This window comes from Lampetra planeri, chromosome 1, assembly GCF_965212315.1.
Source record: "Lampetra planeri chromosome 1, kcLamPlan1.2.h2, whole genome shotgun sequence".
Taxonomy (NCBI): domain Eukaryota; kingdom Metazoa; phylum Chordata; class Hyperoartia; order Petromyzontiformes; family Petromyzontidae; genus Lampetra; species Lampetra planeri.
In genome coordinates, this window is record NC_136107.1 from 31,021,742 (window position 1) to 31,048,158 (window position 26,417).

Consider the following 26,417-nt stretch of genomic DNA (forward strand, 5'->3'; position numbering starts at 1 on the left):
GAAAGATAATATAACGTACAAAGTATAATTGATGTTTGTTTATAGATGTTTTTTTCATAGCCTAAAACAACATTCTGACATGAAAATGTTTCGTATTGAAAAATATGCTGCTGATGTACAAATAATTACCGTCAATGTGATGTACAGCATGCTGGCATCAAAAGCATTGCTGTTCGCCTCGTTGCAAATAATCCTAGTATGGTAACTGCATTGTCAATAGTTCTTTCAGGTTCACGTGAAGTTGTACGTTATTACGGGCTAAAAGTTCTGGAATGTATCTATGCCTTTCAGCTGAATTAACAAAAGGCAGATTTACAGTGAGAAATAATAACAAGACAGATTGTAAGCTGCCCAGTCAAAACTTTATGCGCTTCGGCGAATCATTATATAATCATGAAATGAAGAAAAGATTTGAGAAAAATATTCAAGGAAATTATATGGATATAAACGATTCAGTCTGTTTTAATATAGTGACCCCTTATATGAAGGCACACAGTATGCAGAATTTTATTACAGATTCATAAATATGGGGCTTCAATGTGTACTTTATATTACATTATCTTATCTTTTGTTATGATTATAATTTTTATTTATGAATAATTTTGGTTCTTTTATTACATTGTGGATCAGATTAACATCTTGACGTGTGACTATAAAAATGAATTTCACAAACATGTGCCAACATTTGGGCAGCAGGGGGGCACGGTGGTAACATGTGTGCCTCACAGCAACAAGACCCCGAGTTCGATTCCCGATTGAGGTGCCATTCTGCGTGGAGTTTGTGTTCTCTCTTGTTCTGCATGGGTTTCTTCCAAGTGCTTTGCTTTCCTTCAATAGCTAAACAAAAACATACAATGTAAATTGTATTGGACAAATATCCCAATGCCGAAAAGTTACTTGCCAATTACTCAATCGGGATAACACAAAGCAACATTGCAAAAATCTTGGCAGGACCCTTCTGATTATTGAGACTCATTGAGGCTTTCCTGGCAAAACAAGCTAAATAATAACAATGTAAATGAGCCAAAAATGTCAATATCATATACAGTTTCCCATTGCCGCATTGGCTTCACAGCATATTAAGAATATTTGCACAATCCCCGTTTCAACCATGCAAGATTTAAAAACAGAAAACTCAGCAAACTTATCTCACCAGGTACAGCAGAAATTCCATCTCTGAGCCAGAACGAAGCCTGGCAATGCTCTGACGTTAATGTCTCCGGAAGGGCTCGTTGAGGCGTACATTGGTTTTTTTCGCACCTTTGCAGGATACCGCATCGACCATGTATCGGACGGACGTGTCGGGTCTCGTGCGGGCTCCCATCGACAAAGTATGGACGGTATTCCGTCCCTTTGGCAAGGTAAATGATAATGCGTTGGGCACAACTCAACAGCGCACCGCAAAAGCCTGCAACAGGCCCACATTGTTCACCCATAACATTGCAAATGTTGTGGCTTGGCTCTTCAACACATCGGTGTGCTGTACTGGTAACGAATTGGCATGTTCTGTTTACGTGACAAACCTTACTTATTGGCTGTGTCAGGTGGTGGCGGATTTAACGACACATTTATATATTTACACTATCTACCCTAAACAACCTGTATTATGGATGATATTGGTCGCGAAAGCCTCCGTGTTAAACTCATATGTACTTTTGTCTACACGGGTTGTCAAAGAACCCTTGTGAGCACTGTTGTGTGTGTAGTGTGTGTCTCACGAGGCACACACAAAAGTCTGGAGGCACCACGATTCATTAATAACTTAACAGGGCTACGGGTTAACAATACTCGGGGTTATTCTAGACCTACAAAGGGATCTTTACATAAACTGAGTCACCGACGACCGACACTCCAAGACCCCCGAAGCGACGCCGCACGATCAGCTCTTCCCGCCAGACAACCCCGATCGCTCCGCCCCCGTCCCTCTTATTCTCTCGAGCGTGGCCTCGCTCCGCCTCCGGCCACGCCCCTTCCTCGGTCTCTCGCGACGGAACCGGAGCCAGCGTCACATGTCCCCCGGGTCCCCGTTTCCGGGTCCCCTTCACTACTCCGTGTCGGCACATCCCATCTCTCTCGTCTGTGACGGGACCCTGCTCTATAGGGCCTGCATCCCTGCCACGTCTCCGTCGGCCCCATCGAGAGGTACGTGCGCACTCATTCACCAGTTGTAGTTATAGTCGGCTTATATGCCGTAGAGATGCTATTTACGTCTCTACATCACCCCCCCCCCCCTTTATGAAACTCAGCCGTCTCGGCTGACTGACATATAACCCATGCAACGTGTGGGCCTCCAACTTTTAACACAACAGAACAACAACAACAATAAATAATTCCGAACGAGGAATAAACGATATTTACATTGGAGTGGGAGGGAAGGGAAACAAAAATAAAGTTGCAACTATTTACAATGGCCGACCCACCCCCCGGACAGCCCACGACTACACCCCGCATATGTAACGCCGCGCCCGAGCACAAGATGAGCCCGGGTCAGCCGTAGACCCATCTGGCTCGATCGGCGCCCGCGGACCGTGGGTGTAGGTGCACTGAGACGACGGAGGATGGTCATTTAAATCGAGCAGTCTTTGCCCGAGTCCTTGATGCCGGGCCGTTAAGCGAGGGGGGTGCGGACCCCTGGAAGTTCCGGGAACTGCCGGAAGACGACTCGATGAGCATGGTACCTCCCGAGGCGAAGAACCGCCAAGCAGTGGGGGGTAGGGCGATGGCGGCTTCGGACTCCTCCGTCCACCCCAGGCCGGCAATACTGGTGACGTTGGGGCCGTTAGGCACTTGGACCCTGTGGGCGGAACAATAGAACTGTCCTGAGGAAGGACATCGGCCGACGCGCGCCCCAGCTCTTCGGACTGACCAGACACCCGGCCCTCGGGAAGTGGAGATGAAAGACTAATGGCAGGTGGAAAAAAAGTTTTAGCCGTGACGGATACACAAACCAGTGGCGGCGACCACTGAATCCACATGCACTGCGGACTCCGCACCTCCACCACTTCAACCGGGCCCTGCCCTGGTTTGTGTAATTTCGGGGAGGTAACCATCGAGATATGGGGGCAGTGGAGCCACGCCTTGTCTCCTGGCGTCCATATAGTTGTGGACTGGCGGGGCTTGAGGAGCTGTTCGTTGGCCGCCTCCCTAGCTTCTGCCAAACGCTGTAGGGTAAGACGAATGGGGTTCGATATATTTGTACAATTTTCTAGCGGCTTGAGGTGTACATCAATTGGTGGGCCACGCTCCCTTCCATACATTAAAAAGAATGGGGAAAACCCGTTAGAAGCGTGCGGGGCAGAACTATATGCGGCGAGCATGCCCGGAACATGTACGTCTGGGCTTCATTGACATGTTGGCACAACATCGAAGTCAGGGTTCTGTGTAACCTCTCCACTATACCGTCCGTCTGAGGGTGATAAGGCGATGTGCGCACCTTCTTGGTACCCAATTGCTCGCAAATCTCTTTCAACAGCTTGGACGAAAATATTTTGCCCTGGTCCGTCATGAGACCTTCAGGGGTGCCTTTATCCAATACATAGCCATAAAGGAATGCGTCCGTGATGGTTTCAGCTGACTGGTTTGGTAGCGGCCTGTCCATTGGCCAATGCGACAAATACTCCACCCCCACCAATAATTCCCCAATGAAATTTCTTGCCTTTAGCAGTAAGGACATGCGGTGGTTTTGCGATAGGCGCAAAGCCGGGCACAAATCGACGGTAATAGGAGGCAAACCCGACGAAACTTCGCACTTCACCCACTGTCTTGGGAGTCGGCCACATACGCACACACGCCGTTTTGTCGGGGTCCGTCGCTATTCCCGATTCACTCACAATGTGGCCCAGATATTAGACCAGCCTCTGCAGAAAATGGCATGTTTGTGGCTTGAATTAAAAATTTGCTGCCCACATTTTGAAAAAGACTGCTCACATTTTTTATAAAGACTGCAACCGTTGTAGGTGCTCCTCGAATGCACGTGCAAAGACAATAACGTCATCGAGATAGATGAGGCACAAATCCCACTAGAACCCTGCGAAAACTAATTCATAAGCCGTTGGAATGTGGCTGGGCTGTAATGGAGTCCCATGGGAAGGCGATTAAACTCCAACAAGCCCAGGGGAGTTCGAAATGCCGTTTTAGGCTTGGACCTATCATCTAAGGGCAACTGCCAAAAGCAGGAAAGCAAGTCAAGGGTAGAAAAGAACCGTGCCCCAGACAGGGCATCCAGGGAATCATCCATCCGCAGAAGTGGGTACACGTCGGCAACAGATATCTTGTTTAACTTTCAGAAATCCACACAAAACCTGAAGGTGCCATCCTGCTTTTTGACAAGGACAATTGGAGCCCCCCACGGACTGTTGGAAGGGGCGATAATATCCGCGGCTAGCATCTCCCCGACTGCATGGCGAACATGCTCCTTCTCAGTCGGGCTCAGCCTATACGGGTTCTGACGAATGGGGGCCGCATTGCCTGTGTCGATATGATGGTGTACCAACAACGTGCGGCCAATGTCGTATTTGGATTTGCTGAAGATTTCCGAAAATTCCTTAATGAGCGCACGCAATGCAGATCTCTGCACCTCCGACTAGTCAGGGCTTTCGGCACAGAGTGCGTCCACCCACGTGTCGTCGCAACTCTCACCCTGCTCCGCAGCTGTGACCATCTTGACGGGGTCCGTCATTACCACATCGCCATCTGCTGGTGATGCGTGAGCTCGGACCGTGCCCACCTGTATGACAGTGGGCCCAAGACCAGCATTTAAAATTTGAATGAAAGGCTGCTGGTCATGTCTGATGATAGTCTGGGCCCCTACCAACGTAAGGCCACGGCTCACTTTGTTGGATGGTATTAGAAGAACACCTCCCTTGGTGGCATCCCCATCGAGTTGCCTCCTGAGGCGCAAAGGCACCAGCATTTGCGCTCCAGGGGGAATTTTAACTGTTTTCTGCACGAGTGCTGGGATCGCAGCGTTTACTTTACACAGTCGAGTGGGGGAGGGCAAAAAGGCCATTCTATGGTCGGACGGCAATTTCAGGCACCCCTGGTCAATGAGGATCTTGAGGGGCATTTTCCCTAGAAAATCCGTTCCAAGCAGGCAAGGCACGGCCAACGATTTTGAAACTAATACTGGGCCGGTTATTTGAATATCGCCAATGGCCACGGTAGCCGACATTTTCCCCATAATGCCCAAACAACCACCATTTGCCACAAAGCACGGGACATCAACTGGACAAAGGGTAGCTGATTTAGCAGGTAAGCAGTCAAAAATAATTTCAGATATGATGGTAGCGGATGCTCCCATGTCAATTAGCATCCACACCTCTATCACTTGCACGGTGCCAATGACGGCCGAGGATGCCACGGCTGCGGCCACAATGCATTGGCCAAACGCCAACCACTGACCAGGTCGCCTTGGCCATCCGTCGGCCGCCAATTTCCGAACTACCTGCCCCGCACCCCGAGCGGACGGCCCCACACGCCAATCAAGGCCGAGGCACACAAAGAAGTCTGGAGGCACCACGATTTATTAACAACTTAACAGGGCTACGGGTTAACAACACTCGGGGTTATTCTAGACCCCCAAAAAGGGATCTCTACATAAACTGAGTCCCCGACGACCGACGCCTCAAGACCCCCGAAGCGACGCCGCACGGTCAGCTCTTCCCGCCAGAAAACCACGATCCACTCCGCCCCCGTCCCTCTTATTCTCTCAAGCGTGGCCTCGCTCCGCCTCCGACCATGCCCCTTCTTCGGTCTCTCGCGACGGATCCGGAGCCAGCGTCACATGTCCTCCGGGCCCCCGTTTCTGGGCCCCCTTCACTACTCCGTGTCGGAACGTCCCCCCCTCTCTCTCTCTGTGACGGGACCTTGCTCTGTAGGGCTTTCTTCCCCGTCACGTCTCCGCCGGCCCCATCGAGAGGTACGTGCGCACTCATTCACTAGTTGTGGTTATAGTGGGCTTATACGCCGTAGAGATGCTATTTACGTCTCTACATATGTATGTTTACTTCTTTCGCACCTTATGTAGCCAACTGTGCTAAAATTGGAGGTGCGGGAGTTAATATTTAAATTCATTTTGCTCAGTGAAAAAGTGTCTCTAATCAGCCTTAGTACCTTGTTCACACCATCTTTGCTCAGGCTAAGAATAATGATAATAATTCCAGTTTTGTACCAAGGAAAGCTTGAGTGAGTCTCAAGACTCATTTAGAGGAAGGTACGGCATTGGGATGTTTGGCCAATTCCATAATGGGTGTTGGTTTTCATGTAGGAGGAACTGGAGTGCCCAAAGAAACCCCAGACCTCACAGCCCCAAACTTACATCTCACAAGCATCGATGGTCACTCATCCGAGCACCAACCGTGCTCAATCCTGCCGAGATTTCAGGAGATCTATCGCATTTTGGTAATATCGAAACGTCTACAAGTCCCCTGTTGATTAAATTACGTACACGATCTCCGAGTCAGCAAAAGCAAAAAGTCCTTCACATCGTGTATTCCTGCCACTTGTTTCATCTCTTTATTTTGAATGTTTGTGTTTTAATCAATTGAAATTAGACGTGTGGTCTCAATGGGTTCTTGCCTGCTCGGAATAAATGCAATTAATCAATGCAAATGCTGAACCCTGCTGAGCACAATTTTTTTAATTCGTTGAGGCTTTGCAAGATAAATATGCAACATGATAATTACTCGACCTTTTCCTACACTTGGGGCATCTCATCCACACAGTGTTCAACCACCACGCTTGCAGCTCATATATATTTCACTTCTTCTTTCCTCGCACTGCTTGACTTTGGAAATATCCTCCCATCATGTTTTCCCCACATTCCTATTAACCTTGGTTAGTTCAAACTAAACCTTTTTTTTCCAGGTAAGACCCACTGAGCTGTATAGATATTTTTCAGAAGCAACCTGGCCAAAAATGATAACTCAACGAAATGCCTTATCATGTGGAATGTATAGCAGTCAAACTCTAAAATGCGTAATGTTGATTATAATTGTGGAGGGGAAATTCCGGAGGACCCAGAAAAAAAATCCACGTGACCACGGGGAGAGAGACATGCAAAATCTAAATATACAGCAGGCGTCAGGGTCGGGATCCAACCCACGACCTCCTGTATACCAGGCGAGGTAGTTAATATCTCGCCACCGTGGATACGCATTGACTCGATCTAGTGTAGTGCTGTTTGTTGCTGGCCGCTTGGCAGTTTGGTTCCTTGGGCCTGTGCTCAGCAACTTTGATAATAGAAAGAAAAAAAATACCTCACTCACCTTCAACCCTATCGCCTCTCTCCATCCCTCCGCGTGGCTTCACGCGTCCTCGTTTACCCGCCCGGGTGGAATAGGAAATCATGAGTTGGTGGAAGATCTACGACTCGGTGGAGCTGGAGCACCCCGGGAAGGACGAGGTGGGAGCCGTGCGCTCCTTTGTCATCTCCTCCGACAAGAGCCGCATCCGCGAGGAGCTGGTGCTGCGTAACGACGCACAGCACGTGCAGGTACGGCGGCGCCCAACACTGCCACCAGCCTTTTATTGAGATTGGCCAAATATTTAAATCGTGACAAAAAATAAGAATAGGCTTTACCCCTTTACGCCAATAATACAGGAGGTGTTAATGATGTTCAAACTCCCAATAGGCACCAATTTAAAGTCATCATCAAGTCATCATCAAGTCTGCATTAACTACACATGCTTGTGGTAAAACATTGAAGCAAACAGACGTGCATTGACAATGTATGCATTGTACTTGAAACTGATTGGCCTCCACCACAGACAGCCTCCTTCATGGCCTCATCTCACCACCAGTGTTCGACCAGATGACAACGCCAAAAGGCGAAGAGCACAATGTCGAAACAAATATCAAAGCATTACTAGAGATACATATATTTATTAATTTACTCACAAATCACTCTTCTTCTTCTTGATGTAGAGCAACAGCTATCGTCTTACATTGAGGTGGTTGAGCCAGGCGATTGTGTCAGGAGTAGCGGGGCTTTTCGCTGTGACGACGCCTCCTTTATATTTGTGAATAGTGCATCAAAGATGGTAAATGCGTTGTGCACAGTGCTGGTATACATGTTTGTTTTTTGAGAAATGCCGATATATTTGATGAGAAACCTGCGTGTGTATTTCGACCACTGGTTAAAACCCATCGTTGGCCTTGTTACATTGATGACCGAGTGTCTGTCTCGTGCACAACTCGACAGGTCTACAAGCTGTTGTCCATGGAGCCTCAGACAGCTTCCATCCACAACGTCTCAACCTCCATTCGCATGAATGCATGTGAGTGTGCGTCCGAGTGAAGCCTGCACCTCCGATCAAACATTCACAAAGCCTCGATACCCAGCACGGTGAAGCATGACCATACGATCCCCACGCCCACCCCAGTTGTGGGGAGGCTTTCATTGACAAAGAGCTTCAAAATAACACTTTTGTGGACAATGGATTTACACGGAGCCCGGTTATCATAAACATTGCCACGACCATCACTTCGGCTCGTGTAACTCGCTAAAGTTTCTCGCACGTCGGTACAACACAGAGAGGCAATTTATTGACCGAAATAAATGGCAACTGTGCAATAATGCACAGTTGCCATTTATATAACAACGCTGAGAGTCTATCGAACTTTAATATATATTTTTTAACTATTTTCTGAAACTACTGAGTTTTCGTTAAATCCATCAACTCAAATATTCGCCCATATCCATTTCCATCGAGCAAATAATTCTAACACGCACTTCAGCCCCCCACCCATACACTGCCCGAGACCATATTTACATCGTTTTTAGACAACTTGAGTTGGTTATGCGACAGACTGAAGCTGAACAAAACAATACTACATTTCTGGGAGAGACCTGCTCAAACAACTGAAACAAAATATCAGAGAAGTGACACTTTCTTTACAAATTCGAGTCGTCTATTTACTCATTATTATGTATCCCCCCCCCCCCCCAATACTTACGTTGAACCATCAACTAGAGTTCTGGGGAATATCAGGGCAAATTGAGGGCAGTGGAGAATTGATTCGAGATGGCTGTTCATTGAAATGGAGATATTAATGTGGCGATAATGCCCCACAATGAGTAGCAGGGGGGAGGGGGGGAATTCAAATTTCAACTCCGTGTAAAAGAACTCTCATAGAGAGAGTGCACAGACCACGGGGCGACCCACTTAGCTAGATACCAAGGCTTCCGTCCATGGTTTGTCCACGTGTTGAGCATTTTTTCTTTCAACCTTTCGCAACACACAACTACGGGCATCTTCAGAGGTGTGCATCTGACGATCATATTTAATAATGGCGAAATTTACATAAAATAATACGTTATTTACTCATAGGATGGGACAACGAGCCATTGTGGGCAAACCTTCACGTGAAAGGTTCCCGCACTAGTGGGTGGCACAAGCTAGAAATAAATTACGCTCAACATGTGGCCTTACCAAGTAGGCCACCCTTGGACTGAAGCCTTGTGTTTAAGATTTCGGGCAAGTGGGGGTTATAGCCTCGTGGTCTTTGCACTCTATTGGCAGAGTAAATTCACACCAATAAATGAATTCATCTAATCTCCTGCCACGCAAAGCAAAATCAACCCTACGTTCTAAATACAAGAGGCTCGAGAGAATAATCGCGCTGTGCCGTTCGCAGCCGGGGTGGGCCACACGCGCGTGGAGTTCAACAACACCTTCGACTGCCCGAGCGCCGGCGTGGCGCAGGACGTGACCCGGCGCCAATCCGGCGCCTACCGCGCTGCCATCTCGGGCCTCGACCGATTCTTCCGGCCGGCTGTGGGCGTGCTGCGCATCCGGCTGCTGAGAGGCGACCTCCAGTCCCCCTGCACCCAGCACTACCAGCACCGCGGTGAGCTGGAGTGGACGCTGCTGTGCCCGCTCCATTATAATGATATGCACTGTCCTTGAAGTTGTTTCTTTTTGTTTGCATTTTGACTGCTTGTGTTGTGGTTATTGCAAACATGATGCCTTGTATAAAGTTGTCAGTTTTGTACCAGTTGAAAGGGTAAAAACCTATTACTATATTTTGCCACTGGTAAATGAGGTCTCATAGTGTAAATGACCTCAGAAATAGTTCCATGATTGTCACTTCTGCGGACCATTCTAACATAATGCGATGCACTGCTTTGTGAAAGCATGATATGAAAACGTTGTCTCGTGACGCGATTCCGATAGCACTTAGGTAACCCCATAGCAACAGGAAATGATGGACAGCATGTCAACGATTTTCTCAATTGAAACTTTACAAGATTTCAGATTTTTTTTTTGAATGCTTTTTCTCCTTCTTTGTGATTTAATTTTCCCGTGTGTGCCTTTCGCTGCAGGACTGCCCGGCGTGTTTGTGGTGCTGCAGATGAATGATGGGATAGAGCAAGTGTCCACGACATCTCCGCACAGCAACCCCATCTGGAACCAGAGCTTCTCCTTGGACCTCACAAAGGAGAGCACCCACGTGCAGCTCGCCCTGTGGTGGGCATCCCCCCCCCCCCCCGCTTGAACAATACAGCAACAGGACAACGCAACCCACAGACTACAAATGAAAACAATAACACCTTGGGTCGCACTACTAGTTGTGTTTTGAAACGTTTGTTTTGTTGTCATCCTGCTTACATTTGAGAACCAGGAGTAGTTAAAGGGGAGAGCTTTACACCAAAAAAATATGAGCAACTGTAATTCCGTGACCTGAGCTGAAGAGTGGGAGTGGAAAAAATCATTGAATGCAGCGACTAGTTGATTTTGATTGTGTGATAGAGACACCTATTCATGGATGACTGATTCACAATATTGTTTAAATCATCAAAGTACAGTACTGCAGTGATTATTTAATTCAAGGTATTTTATTTCACCATAACTGCTTTTAATGCATCCCATTTTTCTCCCATCATTCTGCTTCTAGCTAAAGGACCACCACATGTAATAACATTGATGTGTGTCATTGCAATCATCTCTGTGCTGAAGACGTCTTTCCAGTGTAAATGGAACAGTGACCTTTTTCCCTTTCTCTCGGAAGGGGGTTCCGATATTAACCATTTCTTCCTTAGCTCCGTGTCCAGATGCCCAGACAAAGTGGCAAGCTGTTAACTTCCTTGCCTTGTACACGGGAGGTGTGTGGGCTCAATCCCGACCCTGATGTTAGGTCTGAACGATTTGGGGAAAATATCTAATTGCGATTTTTTTTACAGATATTGCGATTTGATTTGCTTCAGTTCAATATTCACTGTGTAATAGATTTAAAACATGTGATATTTTAATGGTACCACATGATACCATGAAAATATTAACTGCTCTATATATTCTAATGCAAGGATGACAATTTAAAAGATATTAATTGCTTCCAACAATTCATATGCATTTATCAACATGTATTATGAGTTTTTTTTATTTAAATAGAACAATCAAACATAGAACAATTGTTAAGCTTTATTTTATTTTATACCTACGTGACTTTACCGAAAGAACCAAAGAGTATGGATTCCTGCAGTCACGAAAGCTTCAAATCAAGATTCAAATCAAGATTAAATAAATAAAGTTATAATAATTAAAAATAAAATAATTCCAATAAAAAAGTAATAGGACCTTTCACATCGCAAAAAATCGCAGCCTTTGCGATTTGCTAATCGCATTGTTCTAAATTGCGCTTTCGATTTGAAATCGATTAATCGTTCAGCCCTACCTGTATGTTCTCCCCGTGGTCACGCGGATTTTTCTGGTTTTTCCCTCCACAAATAGAAACATGCGTTTATAGTATTGGCTGCTGCTATACATTTCCACATAATGAGGAGCCACTTCGTTGCACTATCATTTGTGGCCAGGTCGCTTCTGAAAAAGAGCTATATAGCTGAGTGTGCCTTACCTGGAAAAATACAAAATAAAATCGTTGTATAGTTTATGATGCAGTAGGTGACGAAACTACAAGCACACGGATTTGATCGTTCACCTGTGACTCGATCGCGCCCGTAGGAGCGAGGAGAAGGGATACAACCGGCAGCTGTCGGCGGTCAAGGTGCTGCTTACCGATGTGAGCACGGACACGAAACACATGCAACTCAACCTGCCGGGCCACGGCTGCCTGGACGTGGAGATGCAGGTGAATATGCAGCAGGTACGCACGCACTCACGTGAGCAGGCAGCAGCGTTTATGTGAACACCAGATACTCTGAGCATCTATTAAGGCCAGTGGGCCACATGAGGCTCTTGGCTGCCTTTGTCTCCCCTGCGTTGAGGAGGCCCACACCAAACCTTGTATTCATTCGAGGCAAATTTTCCCTCAGAGGCTCTGGCCAGATTAAAATTATATTTTTACTTGACGTGCGTGGTCTGGTATCGAGCTATTCATGAGGAATTGTAATACGCCTGTTAAGCACTCGTGCATGGCGTAATGCGCAAGTTGAATAAATGAGTATTCGGGACAGGCATGCTGGCATGAGCAGCAAGTAAAAGACTCAAAGACATTAGTCCCGGTGAAATTCCACGGTCAATGACAAAATGAATTCCTTAATATGTACAAAATAAATAACAAGCAAGTAAGCCACTCGCACCCAACAATTGTTTTTTTGGTTTACGACAGCCATCACAATGATTATAGGACAGGGTTGCCACCTGTCCTGTTTTTTTTCCAGGATCACCCTCTTTTTAAGGTAGCTGCTGCCCTGGGAAATTTATAAATATTCTCGGGGCATTAAATTTAACAGATCTTTTTTTGTCAGTTGGGCAATAATAATAATAAATACACCACTTGAGATGATGCATGTTCATTAAGATCTCTTCTCCTTGTGGGATTTTGAGTTGTTCTTAATTCCATTGACATGTCCCAGGTTTTTTTGCACTTCAGAGGTAGCAAGCCGAGTATGAGAAGGGCCAATTTGTCTGAGTAATGGGTCAAGCTTTGGTTGAGTGACTTAGTGATTTGTTGTCGTGCCAGTACAGGCACGCCATGCAAGCCAATAAAAAACTACTAAATCACGCAGCACGCAGCACGCACACTATCAAGGGCCACCGCTTCACGATGGCTGACAGCCTGTTTGTCAATCCACTGTGGGATGAGGGCCTTCCCCATGTCGTGCAGGAAGTAAGGGTCATTTAACCATACTTCACCACACTGGTCAGTGCGGGTTGGTGAAGGTGGGTGCCCTCTACTGCCCACAATGCCTTCTACAGCTGTCTTATTTGTGGTTGTTGCTCATCCAAGTACTATCCAGACTCAATGCTGCTTAGCTTCATGACGTCGGGTGGATTCCAGGTGTTTGGTCAGAGGCCTCTGCTTAACAATGCTACAAATGAATTAACATAAAGTTAAGTAAAGCCCAATGGCTGTAATTCGTGTAATTCATGCATGGCATTTGTGAGTCAGACACCCTTGCTGTGTATCCGTAGCTTGGTTTCATGATTCACTTTCGTTTGGATGAACTGTAAGCACAGTTTTACCAAATCAACTGCATAGGAGCTGGACGCAGCTTGGATCTGACCAGTGAACCAGTTTTATTCCACTCTGGGATTTGTCAACGCTCCATGGCAGATGTAAGAAAAGTAACACTCCTCCAATTATAAACACAATTAGCTCACAGTTTTCTCAACCGTACCCTGCCAGGATAATTTTTTAAAGAACAATTTTCAAATCCTGTGAGAATTGTTTTTCTTTCTTTCTTTCTTCCAGCACCGTTTTATTCCCCGCACTCCAACCAGGCTTTGTACAGATTTGTTCAATATCCCAATGGGCAAACGTACAGCCCCAAGGCTGTTTTCACGAATGTTACCAAAGAAAGCAAATTTGAGGTGCAACAACTGGGCTCGTGATCGCGAGCGCATGACGCCCATTACAGGATTACAGCTTCTTTTTTATATTTATAATAAGCAGGGTGAATCTTGAAACAAGGCGTAGGTGTTCAGGAGATCATTCAGAACAAAGAATGTCACAAAGATCAGTGTAAAAGAGCAAATAACCACACACCTCACCGAAGTTATTTTAGTCAAACAAATTGAATTGCAGCTCTCCGACGTGTTTAGCGACTGCATTCTGGACGTGCAGCAAAACGTCAGACGCCAAAGTTGAGCCAGAAAACACATCAGAAAGTTCCGCAGCCAAATCTACTGCCAACACTTACGCAGTTGTAACGATGATAGCATGAGTATTAACAAGTACGGTATGTACCAAAGCAAACAATAAAATACTGTTTGACTGAACTTGGGACTTTTTTTTCCTTTATGTAAAATGGTCACTCTGTGTGCCCTACATTTGTGCACATAGCATATTTCCCCTGTTTAACACGTAGGCTTTCGCGACCAACATTATCCATAATACAAGGTTTTTGGGTTAGATCGCATAAATATATAAATGTCGTTAAACCCGCCACCACCCGAGAAAGCAAATTTTAAGGTTTGTCACGTAAACAGAACATGCCAATTCGTCACTAGTACAGCACACCGGTGTGTTGGAGAGTAAATCCACATAATGTACAATCTCAGTACGATGTTATGCCAGTAATTACCACTAGCATCATCAGGCGACGGCCAGATTTGTGAAACGTCGTTCTCATATTGTAAATGTTGTGGATTTATTCTCCAACACACCGGTGTGCTGTACTAGTAACGAATTGGCATATTCTGTTTACGTGACAAACCTTACTAATTGGCTGTGGCGGGTGCTGGTGGGTTTAACGACACATTTATATTTACGAGAACTAACCCAAAAAATGTGTATTATGGACATATCTCCCCTAATTGCTCTCAAGCAATGTGAACGGAGCAGTGTGTGACGTCAGCCGCACCGCATCGGAGTCGCGGAGTACATTATAATGATGATGATGACGGTGATGTGTCTGGCTGCAATTGGAGATTAAGTGGTCATCAACGTAATAATAATTGGCCTCAATCATTCAATCAAGTGACACGCCTGTAAAGTGGAAATCTTGATAAGGCAGACCATTAAACATCGAAAATAGCTGCCATATTCACCGAAATGACGAGCGATATTTAAATGCAGTAGATCCACACTTAGGAAAAACATTGCCACATCACCACCCATGACATACCAGGATTCATTGTAATAGTATTGAAAGACCAATTTGTATTAATTTTGTGGAATTGGTTAGGTTAATATAACCTCGTCATGGCTATGGGTACATTTCGTGCCCTCTGCCCGTTAAAAAAAAAAATACCTGATAAAACAAAGACTGTAATTTTCAAAGTATTACAGGCGCTAAGAAATGTTAACACCACAATTGAAATGTGCTGCTTTACATGATGTTCTGTGTATGATTCTTTAATTTATTTAGAGGTCGTTCTGACAGTTTTTTTTCCAATTTAATCATCCAAATCATAGGCTTGCTTGAATTCAATGTCGTTTGCATACAAATCACTTGCGAGTACAACCATGCGGAGGGAAGAACCCAGAGTAACAACGAACATCCGAGTTCATAGAAAATCACCAGCAACGGAATTCGTGCCCTGAAATGACGGCCATAAATCCGGAGGCCACGCACGCTGCGCAACTCTGATGGTGCGGGGAGTTCTTTGTATGTTGAACTTCTTTCGCACCGTACGTAGCTAACCATGCTGATGTGCGGGGGAAGGACAACAAACTAAACACAACAATCAGTTATTAAGAAATTAGTTTTCAATCTGGACGATTTAAAAGTGCAGAGCCCCAGTGGCTTCCTCATATCGGAAGGAAGAGCACTCCAAACGGCGGCTGAAGCGCATCTGAAATCGCGCGATGCAGTGACCGTCTTTGCTCGATGACCAGCCAAAAACCGCTGCTGCGAGCATGAGCGGAGTTCACGTGATGACGGTTTATGCTCATTGACGAGATCAGCAAGTTATTGTGGTTCATTCGTGGCAAATACTTTGTGCGCAATGAGCGCGACCTTAAAATGTGTTCGTTCGGCAACCGAAAGCCAATGCAGCTCGGCGAGCACTGGACGGACACGGTCGGATCTTGCAGTTACTGGTGTGCAGTGTGTGCCATTTGCGTCTGGTTGTGTGCGTCCAGACAGGAGCTGTGGCGCAGGCCACCCCCAGCGTGCTGGACACCATTCGTGACGACCTCCTGATGCTCGTGAGGTCCTTCATCGAGGACCCTGGTCAGACTCTTACCTTGTTACCGCCGGCTTGTGTTGACGTGGCTCCAGGTCAATCAGCTTGCCAGTGAATTCCACCACCGTCTTTTTAGCCACCCCTGGAAATGCATGCAGGCCTACGCAGGGGAACAGCACTCACGTGGTGCGCTATTAAAGATTGCCTCCACTTACCTGTTGTATTCCAATGATTGAATCCCTTCCTCATGTCACCCGCAATTTGAAAACCTGGGGTGCAGCTCACTTCCTACCTGAACTGGAGCCATGATATTACTGATATATAATTTTTCAACAAGAGCGCAGCAAGGCCAGTGAAAACAAAGTTAACATAAATAATGCATTGATGTATGTATGTATGTGGCAATGTACAGTAAAAGTGTAGGCACACATTCTTAATGATTAGGCACGTTTCAGGGTATACAAAATATGTGCCCCGAGTATAAATAAGCCTCTTGAAGTAACTTCAGAAGTAGTTCTGTAATGTCAGCTTCTGGGGCCGTCCTCTGATACAAAGTGATGTACTGCTATCTAAATATCCAAATGGAAATGTCCTTATGATGTAAATCGCGAAATTAGAATTGTGAGAAAAACAAATTCCAAGACCCGTGAACCACTGGCAGCCCCGTGGTGGCCTTTAGTGTGGCCCCCGACAAAACACAAACGTGAAAAGAACCCCAATCAGCATCGTGCTGCTGTCAAACCCCAATGGTTTCAAATGTGTGGCGGCCCTCGCACTGATGATGTCTTATTGGCGAAAGTGCCCCCCCCCCACCCACCCCCTCTGAAAATGCGTAAAGAACGCTGCCCTAATGGACCGTCGGTGACTGAAGGACGGCGAACGTGCGGCTCTGTGTGCAGACCACCCCTACACGTGGACCATCATGCCGCGGATGCAGTCGGAGCCCAACCTGGCGCTGGAGGCTCTGCCGGGCTACGCCGAGATGCCCATCTCCACCGAGATGCTCTCCCCGAACAAGATCGCCCGCGTCATCGAGCGCGCCACGGAGTTCGTCCACTCGCAGGTCACTCTCACAGACCTGTCCACCCCTTGTCAGTGCCCTACCTTATTACGGACCAATTCAGACCTTATTGGTCACCCCGTGCCCTTATACATCTCGACGTTCATCCTACAAAGTCCCTTCACAGGGGAGAAACACAAATAGACATTTTTGCTGTTGTTGCCCGTATTGAAACGGCTGTACGCCGTGTGGACCTGAAAACTCAATATCCCTGTACAAGAATACGGATAAGCGTATGGGTTGACAGGTGTGCTCTTGCCAAAGCGAGACTCACCCTGGCCTCTCGCGACTGCTCGCCTGGTTTCAACAAACACACGTGACTCTCGCATTGCGGACTTGTTGCATTGCTCGTAGTCATTATGCCGCATCATTATACGGAGAAATATCGAATAGTAAAACCGCACGAGCATCTCTCTCTCAGCTCCAGCCCCCTCGTCGTAGCCAGCAGCAGCAGACTGCGACGTTGGCTTTTAGCCCCTGAAATCACATTGCTGCTGCCATCAAGCGCACGCATAGAATAGAATTTCTACCGCTGATGATAATCGCGACGCTACCACATTACAGACAGGCGGACGACTGGACTGGTGGACTGGTGGACTGATTGAATAACCCCATTTCAAGCACTGTTGAAATTACGTTGAATCATCAGTCGAGGGTGCTGGCGTGCATGCGTGCGTGCGCTGCAGGCGGGCTTGACCCAGCGCTACAGGGAGAGTGAGGACAAGTGGACGGCCTTCTTCAGCGGCTTCCTCAAGCCGCCCTGCTCCATGATCGAGCGCTGGAGGGACGACGAGGAGTTTGCGCGCTCCTTCATACAGGGTGGGGGCCCTCGCTTCGCCCCGGGTCGCTCGCTCGCTCACTCACTCACACTTCGCCGTGGGGGTGAGCTGGCCACGCGCAACCAGCACCAGCGAGGCCACCCATGCGCCCAGTGGACGCGCTCCGAAACCCGGCGAGCCGAGTTCGATGCCTGCTCACAGCCGTCGACACCAGTGGCGAATATTTGAACTGGTTCAGGGCCTCCCCTACGTCGACTCAGCCTCATATTAGGACCTGATACGGTGTGTAAAGATAGCCAATAATGGAGGCAAAGGCAGGCAGGCGTGGTGTTGGCCACCCACCCCCTCGTGTGTCGTGCCACCTTCTTCGGTGCTCGCTACCAGCACTTGCCCCAAACGTATGTAAAGGCTATACGGGGGATCTTTGTATGTGGGTACATGGTTGCGTGTGTCCACGGCTGCAGGAGCTAACCCCATGCTCATCAAGGTGTGCAACAGCCTGGACCAGGTTCCGCCCGACATGCGCTGCCTGCTAGGACAGGACCGCACGCTGGAGGAGCTCATGAGCGAGAAGCGTCTGTTCGTCGTCGACTACAAGGCGCTCGCAGGTGAGAGCCGCTCACGCACGCGCGGCACACAGACGTGCGTGTGGCACAGACGTGCGTGTGGCACGCACATCTGCTGCGTGATCTGCGGAGTTGCGTAAGCATTCTAGCTGGGATTGTCTTTTTGAATGATTGGGTTGACTGTCTTGCCACGAACCTCACTCTCATGTGTGGAGAGCTGGTGGGAAAGTCCAAAATAGAGCCTTTTTGGGTTGGATCGCGTAAATATAAATGTGTCGTTAAACCCGCCACCACCCGACACAGCCAATTAGTAAGGTTTGTCACGTAAACAGAAATGTGGATTTACTCTCCGACACACCGGTGTGCTATACTAGTGCAGTGTTCTTCATGGAGGCACACACTTGAACTTGGAGGCAACACGTTTATTTCACGGCCCTAACAGGGCTACTACTTAAACGTTACAACGGTCCACTAGATCCCAACAGGGCAACTACAAAACAAGGCCGGTCAGTAACGTACTGCCGACCATCCCGTCTCATATGCGACCGACGACCCAGAGCGAAGACCGAAGAGCGAGGACTGAAGGCCGTTGGGCACGCCGACTTCCCCCAGAGAGCCCCGATCGCTCCCAGGACCCCGGCTTTTATGCCGCTGAGCGTGGCCTTGCCCCGCCCTCGTGGGAGCGGTAGTGTAGCGGTTAGCGTGCTCCACTACGAACCCAGCGACCCGAGTTCGATTCCTGCTCATGGCCAACACCAGTGACGATTATCTAAACTGCTCTTGAGCCTCCCCTAGGTCGACTCAGCCTAAAATGAGTACTTGGTTCGTAGTGTAACCATCGCCACTGGGGAGACAAAGGCGGCCGGGCGTGGTGCTGGTCACACACTCCTTGTGTGCCTTGCCGGCCTTCGTAGGTGCTTGAAAACAGCACTTGCTCCTACAGTCTGTCAAGGCTATATGGGTCTTTGTGTTCATGAGTATTTATATCAGTTGTGAGGATGTGGTGCTGGTTTTCAGATGAATCAGAAAATTAGGCCTAGAAAGAATATGTCGGATCTGAAAATTAATGTTGTCTTGAATTGATCTAAAAATGCAATGTCACAAGAAGTGGCATCGCTTCTGTAGTACATGACTATCCCGACAAAAATTCTGTCACGTAATATACTTTCGAGAATATTTGTTTAGAAATACTTACATTTAAATTATATGAAATGTCATGTTAAAACTTTAAAATGCTAGGATTAATATGAACAAATATGTTCTAATTGTTAAATATTGTGTGAAAACAATTAAAATTATGAACATGTATCCAATTTAAATATTTTTTTAAAATATGGATATATAAAATGAAATCGAAAATTGGGCCGAACAAATAAAAATCCGCCAACAGGTAAGTGAACCTGCCATGGGTCACCCTGAGGTCAAATTATCCTACAATGAGTGCTTAACCTAAAGGGCATCAGCAAGAGATCCGGTGCTACAAAGGTGACTGGTAATGGATGATTTGCCCAACAATATTCGTAAGCTGTGCCAGCTTAATATTTTGCGTTTATTGTATTTTAGTTAAATACATATTAAAATAAACATTCTACAAGTATACTATAAGTACATCTTCCTTTCTACTTTGTTACTGGACATTTGAATTTAAATATGTAAATAAACTCCCTATCCACAGTAAACTAAGAATGGATGTAATTCTGAAACAGGCTTTCATTTCAATGAACGTTTCTAGCCAGAGGGCTCAAGGGAGCCAAAATAAACCACGAAGGCAATTTTCACTCGCAAGAAGTAACACAGTCGGTATGACACGTGGCAGACGGCACAATAGGGCCTTTGTGTTTCGTGTTGTGTCCCAGGCAGATCACAGCCAATAGGGATATGTAGGCAGAGTTTGAAGCCTTAAGACAACCCCTGCCCCCCAGTACGCTAACTCCACACAGTGGGGAAGAGAGTTGCGTGACCGGCGTAGTGTGCCCCGCGAAATGTCTTTAAAGTGACAGCTAATCGCCAATGGGTGCGCGCTCGCGTGCTCGATACCACAGACATCCCGCTGCACCTGGAGAAGAAGTTCTATGCGCCCGTGGTGCTGCTGTACCGCGAGATGTGCCCGGACGGAACGGGCCGACTCATGCCTCTCGGCATCCAGCTCACTCGCAAGCCCCGTGAGCTCCACTGGCGCCATACACCCGCGGCGAGGGCCGGACTAAGCTTCTTGGGGGCCTGGGACTGCTGTAGTTGTGTTGTCCCCCCCCCCTCCCCCTGTATATTCAATTACTTCTCTCTCCTGCTTTACCACCACCAACACCACCCATGCACAATGGCACACGCCATTGTTGGCAACGACCAGCTTGGTTGTTTGAGGTCTGTTTTTTTAAATGCGATATATGAATTGTAAAGCTACATCAAGTAAAAACAATTCATATTTGCACATAGCAATATTATTATAAATCATGCAAGGTAATGGTATTAGGATGCATTTAAACCACAAACCACAGCCCCACCACCACCACGCTCATCAAATTCCACATTTTTGTCCCGTGCCACAGCCGGCAAGAACCTGGTGTACACACGGAGGAGCCCTCCCTACCGCTACCTCTTCGCCAAGATCCACGTGGGCTGCGCCGAAAACCAGATGCACCAGTTCGTGTCGCACCTGGCGCTCACCCACCTGCTCATGGAGCCCTTCGCCATTGCCGTGCACAACTACCTGGGGCCCAAGCACGCCCTGGGCCGCCTCCTGCGCCCACACTGCACGGTACGGGGACCTCAAAGAGGGCAGCGCGTAACTCACGCGCGTCATCAATGTCCAGCCGAGACCGATATTTGTGTCTCCTCGCCTGTTCGCCGAATAATCCGCCCGGTGGCTCAGAGGCAGGGCGAGCGCCGCGCATTTGTCATTTCGGTGGCCCAGATCGCTTTTGCAAATGAGACTATCCTGGGCCCTCGGATTCTTACCTGGTTACCTCCGATTAGCAGGTTTGGCGACGTGCGGTGCGAAAGAAGTTCAACATGCATACAAAGTAAATTAAACGCTATAACGTACCGACGGAGGTGGTTGGGTAGCTCAGAGGTCAGAGCGCTGAGCTGGCACTGCCAGGATCCTGGGTTCAAATCCAGGCAGCCACCTGTCCTTGAACTGGGTTTTCCAATATAGCGAGTTGAAGACCACATACCGGTTCTGCACTTAATTTGGTCAAATTTCAGTTCTGAGAATGGAAAATATATGTTCGCTTGTTAGGAGACGACCATTACTCTCCCGCGTGACAGGGCAGGTAGGACAGTGCTGCCAAATTTGAAATCAGCTGCGAGCCGTGTGCGCCAACCACAGCGCCACCGAGCCAGATCAAGCAGACCCAGCCTGCCTGTAAGCGACTTGCACACATACCACTGAGGCCAACCAGCACAATCGATCGCTCTCCCGCTGCCGCCCGCCGTTCCGCAGGACACGATCGGCATTAACTACGTGGCGCGGCACACGCTCATCGCGGCCGTGGGTCCGCTCACCAACTCCACGTTCGCCGTGGGCACGGTGGGCGGCCTGCGGCTCGCCGTCGAGAGCTTCCAGCGCTACCACTTCATGGAGATGAGCTTCCCACGCGAGCTGCAGAACCGCGGGTTCGACGCGGCCGGCTCCGACGGACTCGAGGACTTCCTGTACCGCGACGACGGGTTCAAGCTGTGGCGTGTGCTGGGCACGTACGTGCGCGAGGTTGTGTGCCGCCACTACCACACGGACGCCGATGTGCTGCACGACAAGGGTGAGCGCACGTGTCGGCCACGGAGAGGGCGCTCCAGCTTCTAGACGATGACGACAGCTTGGGTTTTCGTGGCTGGTTTGTGTAGTAGCTTCCCCAATGTTTGTTCAGGTTGTATTGCATGTTGCTTGGCTCATTGTTTAGCATTTCGCTTCATGTGATGGATGCTTTAGCCTTCTACTACCACGTGGATGGAAATGTTGGACATGGTGCCGGACAATACGCAGCACCGAGGGCAATAGATTCGTTCTACTCTTTATCTTTGAGTGCCAATCCGTCATACGTGTGGGATATATTTCCAGGTAATTTGGTTACTGTCCATGTGACAATAACACTACTCTTCTAAAAAAAGGTATTGGCCAAGCAGACTAATGTAGAACTCTCCAGCAAAAATATTAACATTGTGACTCTGCGAGTCTTTGCTGTGCAACTTCCGTATTACATTATACAATGTGGCAGCTTGGTGCGGGAGTAGAACACATGGCTAGCTGTGAAAAGATAGAGATAAAATCCTGATCAAGGGTCGTTGACTCAACCTTTTATTAGTCCAGGGTCAATAAAATTGAGTGCCACTTTTGGATAAGTCAACGATCATATGAATGTGGAATTCCCACCACTGACTCTGGAATCCAACGGGAGGTGAGTGCCACCCGAGGTTCAATTGGGTGGGAAACCACTTCATTGCCTGGGTGGGAAACCACTTCATTGTCTTCCTGCCCAACACGTGTCGAGTAGCATTGATTAAAGCCAATGATGAAAAATCCACATTGCTGTTGGCAAATGCCAGCCTCTGAATAAGACTCTCAATAAGACTGAGAAAGATGGTACACACGATGTGATGGTGTGAATTTCCCTACAGCAGAGATTTAAACTTGGGACCAAAATTAAGTCTGGTGCTCAGTCAAAAATAGATATTTTATTTATCTAGATATAACCTCATTAAGTTTTAGGACTCTTCTCACCTGGGCTGTATGGCCAACTTGTTTATAATTATTCTAACATATGGGAGGACATCGATTAGGGGATAATACTCGAAAATGCATACGGATAGTTCATCAAACAATTTCCTCAAATGCTACGTACAAACGACCTCATAGCCCAGCAGGTCTGGACGTCGCATTCATATTTATCTCTCGAAAAATCAAATCCTACAAGGTAATGGAAAGTATTATCATTATGTTAACGCAACACAAAAAGACGAGAGAGCCACCGCACTTTGCATCAGTAACAACCAATGTGCTGTGGGTTTAGATGACGATTTCCCATCACCCCACAGCAGAGCAGTGATGAGTGCGTGCATCACCGTGCTTTGCACGTTGTCCGTATGTGTTACAGGCCTGCAAGATTTTGCAGCCGCCCTGGCTGATCGTAGGAGAGGCAACGTGACTGGGTTCCCGTCTCCCATCACCACCAGAGAGCTTCTGATGGTAACAACTCCGACAGCTCGATATGTTCACCGAGTCACACGGCATAATTGAAGTCGATAGGTTAGCGGACAGACCAAATGCAGAATAAATGAATTATAGATGACCATAAGATGCATAATTGTGCAAATGAGTTGACGGATGCATTGTAGGTTCACAGACTTGATAACAGATGGACAAGCAGGACTTGAAATAATGTTTCATTGAATACCAACCATTACCAATGTACATATTTGAATATGCTACGTGCAATAAAAGGGCAACTCTTCACCTCACAGTCCAGACACGTTCCATCTTTACCCACTGATCTTTCATTTCCATCCGACCGATAATTGGATAACAGGCATTGCATGCATTTGCTGATTGACACTGAACGACGGGACTGTTGAGGGATGGCCTAGTGCTGGCCATCCCTCGTGCAGGTGATATCGCGGGTGGTGCGCATTACACACATTGCAGAGGCGCAGCTGCAGAATGATACGAACTGAACTAAGACGTGACTTGCATGACATAGGCTTAGGCACCTTCTGTGTGTTGGCAGTGGAAATTCCACAATCCCATCATGGAGGGGGGAAAGTCTTTTCCAAGGACAACACCTGTTGACTTCCCACATAGTGGTACTCATTTCAACCATCCTAGACAGATGATGGGCTGAGTTCATCATAACTATAATTCATAACAATTATCGTAATACTAGGGATACTGCTGTGGTGTAATGGTGGGAACAATGGACTTGGACCATGGACGATTCAGAGGTCTGCCCCTGTTGGGTCTCCTGGTGCGAAGTTGAAACAATGGGGCAGGTTTCTTTAATTCCATAACCACTGTTCTCCTGGCAGTATAAATGAGTATGCCACAGTTAGTCGATTTGGAAAAACCCACTTTGCTATTAATGCCATCTCCTGGTCACCGCACAGGTTTGGAATTTCACAAAAAATATGTGATGCATGTACGTTTAACTTCTTTCACACCGTACGTAGCCAACTCTGCTAATCAGAAGTGCGAGGGTAAGGACAACACACTAAACACAAAAAAATATGTTCTAAACAAATTATCTACCAACCCTAACCTCCAAAGCCACATATGACAATTTGTGCCAACACACAAGGCTTTAAACTTGGAACCTCTTGGCTGCGTATCAAGTGCTCGTACCACAGCACAAATTAGCCAGGCTCTTAAGAAGTAAATTATGTCATTGGACAAAGTGGTGTGTGCCTGTCCTCTCTGTTGTAGGAATGCCTGACTAACATCATCTTCACGGCCAGCGCTCAGCACTCTGCCGTTAACTTTCCCCAGTGGGATTTCTACGCGTACGTCCCGCCACGGTAAGCCGGGCCCCGAACACGATCCTAAAGCACCGCGTCGGCCACTCTAAATGGTAACAATCTCCAGGTCGAGTTAAACTAGGGATTACAAACCTCTGAGACAGGAAAACCCAGGACATTCCGTGAGAAGGAGAAGATCTCGCAATGCCGGAAGAGAAAATAATGACATCTAAACAAATTGTCTCCGGTGGTCATTGCGAGTTGGTATAGAGCAGTGGTTGTTAACCGGCGGTGCACGCACCCCCTGGGGGTGCGAAATGCCCTTTCTGGGGGTCCGAGACATGCCAGATTTTTTTAGAAGGTAAATCTTCGAAACCACAGGCACGTAAGTACAACTACTTTGTTTCATCAAACCCTGTGTATGTATTAACATTATACATGTCTTAACGATTAAGACCAAATGGGTGCAAGGCTGCAGTAAAAGTGAAGAAGCACTGGTATAGAGGCAACCAGAACCGATTCGTATATCAATTTGCCACTGATATTAAACGTGGCCAGGAATCGAAATTAGGTCACCGAGTTCAGAGCACATTGTACAAACCATTGTGCCAGTGTTCCTCAGGTACATTTTGTGGTGTTTAACACATTGCAATTCGGTGTAGTGTGGGTTAGTTGTATATTATAACTATGTGATTAGATTGGAAAACCTCACTGAGTCTCACGATAATATTTTTCAGGTTTCTGCTTTGGGAAGTTGGGTCAATTTTATATGTTTACTTATTTCAGCAAGAAGGGCCTAAAACGCTGTTAGGGCTCTATTGTATGGATAAATCCCATGCATATGAGTGACTCTTAAGCGTTCCACACAGACATATTTAAGAATCCCTGGCTGTACTGCCATCTCTTGGCCACCTCACAGTCCATGCCTAATGCAACTTGATATCATGTAACTGTGACACTTTCTAATGCTCTTAGTTGTTTGCGATGCACTAAAAATTGTAAGGCATTCTGCTGTGGTGTAAATTAGTCAACACAGACGAGTCGACCGAATGCCCTCTAGATTTGCAGGGCTGTACCTTTGCCGTTGTTTCAACGTCGTTTGCTGTGACCGTGTGGGTGGCCATTGCCCGTGCCTCTCCTGCCGTGTGTGCTCACAGCCCCGAGCAGCTGACCAAGTTCATGCCGGAGGGGGACGAGGACATCACGTGGGACTTCATTGCGAGCGCGCTGCCCGACATCGGTGTCTCCATGTTCCAGATCCTCTTCTCGCACATCCTGTCCATGCCATCGCTCGTGCCTCTCACTAAGGTGAGGCTCCGGGAGTCGCACTCCTCCAGGGTCACACATTAAGAACAATGAGCGGGGGGGGGGAGGTCGGGGGGGGGAGAAAATCCACATCATTGAACTGAGCTCAGCAGATTTGTAATTGTGCAAATTTGGAATGAATTGAAATCTTGCAGTTTTGTTTCACTCCGTTTCGCTAAGTGTAACATCAGACAACGCTTACCTAAACTGAAGATAATTAAGTCTTAGACA

At 47.3% G+C, this 26,417-nt stretch overlaps 1 protein-coding gene across 1 annotated transcript in view; it reads left to right on the forward strand.

Annotated features, from left to right (window-relative positions):
- The first annotated feature begins 1,283 nt into the window (after positions 1-1,283).
- The window catches only part of LOC144740923 (polyunsaturated fatty acid 5-lipoxygenase-like), a 28,663-nt gene continuing 3,529 nt past the window's right edge, over positions 1,284-26,417 (forward strand). Inside the window, exons 1-18 of the mRNA XM_078623881.1 lie at positions 1,284-1,361; positions 2,102-2,142; positions 2,539-2,674; positions 7,340-7,492; positions 8,202-8,277; positions 9,638-9,850; positions 10,326-10,470; positions 11,962-12,103; positions 15,989-16,079; positions 16,932-17,095; positions 17,779-17,911; positions 18,336-18,479; positions 20,480-20,599; positions 20,984-21,192; positions 21,880-22,195; positions 23,528-23,619; positions 24,850-24,941; positions 26,039-26,189. Of these exons, the coding sequence (XP_078480007.1) occupies positions 1,284-1,361; positions 2,102-2,142; positions 2,539-2,674; positions 7,340-7,492; positions 8,202-8,277; positions 9,638-9,850; positions 10,326-10,470; positions 11,962-12,103; positions 15,989-16,079; positions 16,932-17,095; positions 17,779-17,911; positions 18,336-18,479; positions 20,480-20,599; positions 20,984-21,192; positions 21,880-22,195; positions 23,528-23,619; positions 24,850-24,941; positions 26,039-26,189 (2,496 nt within the window). The remainder of the gene's footprint in view (positions 1,362-2,101; positions 2,143-2,538; positions 2,675-7,339; positions 7,493-8,201; positions 8,278-9,637; positions 9,851-10,325; positions 10,471-11,961; positions 12,104-15,988; positions 16,080-16,931; positions 17,096-17,778; positions 17,912-18,335; positions 18,480-20,479; positions 20,600-20,983; positions 21,193-21,879; positions 22,196-23,527; positions 23,620-24,849; positions 24,942-26,038; positions 26,190-26,417) is intronic.